Source organism: Sinocyclocheilus anshuiensis, unplaced genomic scaffold, assembly GCF_001515605.1.
Source record: "Sinocyclocheilus anshuiensis isolate Anshui unplaced genomic scaffold, SAMN03320099.WGS_v1.1 scaffold838, whole genome shotgun sequence".
NCBI classification, from domain to species: domain Eukaryota; kingdom Metazoa; phylum Chordata; class Actinopteri; order Cypriniformes; family Cyprinidae; genus Sinocyclocheilus; species Sinocyclocheilus anshuiensis.
Window position 1 is genome coordinate 508,655 of NW_015539915.1, and position 1,529 is coordinate 510,183.

The 1,529-nt window shown below is 36.4% G+C and overlaps 1 protein-coding gene across 1 annotated transcript in view; it reads right to left on the bottom strand.

Annotated features, from left to right (window-relative positions):
- The window catches only part of LOC107686479 (roquin-2-like), a 30,051-nt gene that overhangs the window by 19,445 nt on the left and 9,077 nt on the right, over nucleotides 1-1,529 (bottom strand). The window contains exons 8-9 of the mRNA XM_016483517.1: nucleotides 901-1,013; nucleotides 427-663 (exon numbers count right to left, since the gene is read on the bottom strand). Of these exons, the coding sequence (XP_016339003.1) occupies nucleotides 427-663; nucleotides 901-1,013 (350 nt within the window). The remainder of the gene's footprint in view (nucleotides 1-426; nucleotides 664-900; nucleotides 1,014-1,529) is intronic.

Here is a 1,529-nt window from a genome sequence, read left to right on the forward strand (position 1 = left end):
ATACTTATATTATAACAATTATTATTATTATTATTATTATTATTATTATTAATAAATATATGTTATTATTATTATCATTATTATTAAATGAAACAAATAAAGAAAGGAATACATTACTAGAGTAAAATAATATTGTCCTATAAAATAAAATAATGAGTATTTATAATAATAATAATAATTTTACAGAACAACATTAAAATTACAATAGTAATATATTTGGTTGGCTAAATATCTTTGCATTTAAATGTTTGCATTCAAATGCCCTATTTTGCGATTGAAATGGAATCGTTATCTGATTTTTTGCTGAAAAGTGACAGTTTCATCCCTGACAATCGCAAGTCCAACCATTTGGAAAGCAATACACACGTCTCCTCAACAAGCTTGAATGTAGAAGTATGAGCTCCAGCAATAGTGAAGCACACTTACTGTTCTAGGCTGGCAGCAGGCAGTCCGTTCACTCTGCTGGGGAGCGTTTTGTCCTCCTGGTGGTCTCCTCCTCTAGGGATGAGCTGAGTGGGAGACGCGTCCTCTGGGGCGTCGTTCTCGTGGTTCTTCCCGTCTGACCCTGGGACTGCTCCTTTGGTGCCGGTTTTGGGCATAACCGCTGGAACTGACGGGAAGGGCCTCACCGCCCCACTGGCTTTCCTACTTCTCATTCTGTGCCTGAAAGAGACAGAAAGATGAGGAGAGGAAATGGGGTGACGGCAGACCCTGCCACAGTAAAGCTTGCTGTTGTGTTGGAGGGATCGTGTGGGTGAGCCTGAATAAGAATGAGGAACGGGAGACGTGGGAAGGCGGGGAGGTGCTCTTTTGTGCATTACAGCATGAGACTGGCTGGATACGGTCATCAAGATTGTGTGTACAGTATGTGTGTGAAAGGGAAAGAGTGTGTGTTCTCACTTCTCCAGCTCCTCCTGCGTGTGGGCAAAGGTGCAGCTGGCCCCTCTCGGACAGCCGCCCTGCTGCCGTAAGTCCCTGCACATACTCGTCTTGTACTTGCTGTTGGGTTGAGCCTGAGAAAGAGTTTCAAAATGACCCAAAAATAAATAAACTGGTTATAGGTTGCTCTTTCATAGTTTAGGAAACTTAAGTGTCAAAATTCCTGAAAAATAGATACAAATGTGACAACAGTTGACGTAGAGTACGAGTATAGAGCGATTAAATGAATGCTGATAGCATGGCTGTGATTATTTGTGACCTGCTCTATCATTTGGAGCTGCTTTGACCAGGAAATACATTTATTTCTACATACAATCTAAATATATCAGAGCTTTATGCACTGAAGGAAAAAGTTTGTTTTCAAATTATATCATTATTATGTTTGTACATCAAACTGAGTATAATAATTTATTGTTATTTAAAAAATATATATAATTAGATTTAAATATACATGAAATAATTAACACATCAATAATAAAAAAATTTAAACATATAAGACATTTTATTTAATAATAAATAAAAAAATATATACAATATATATATATATATATATATATATATATATATATATACACTACTACCATTAAAAA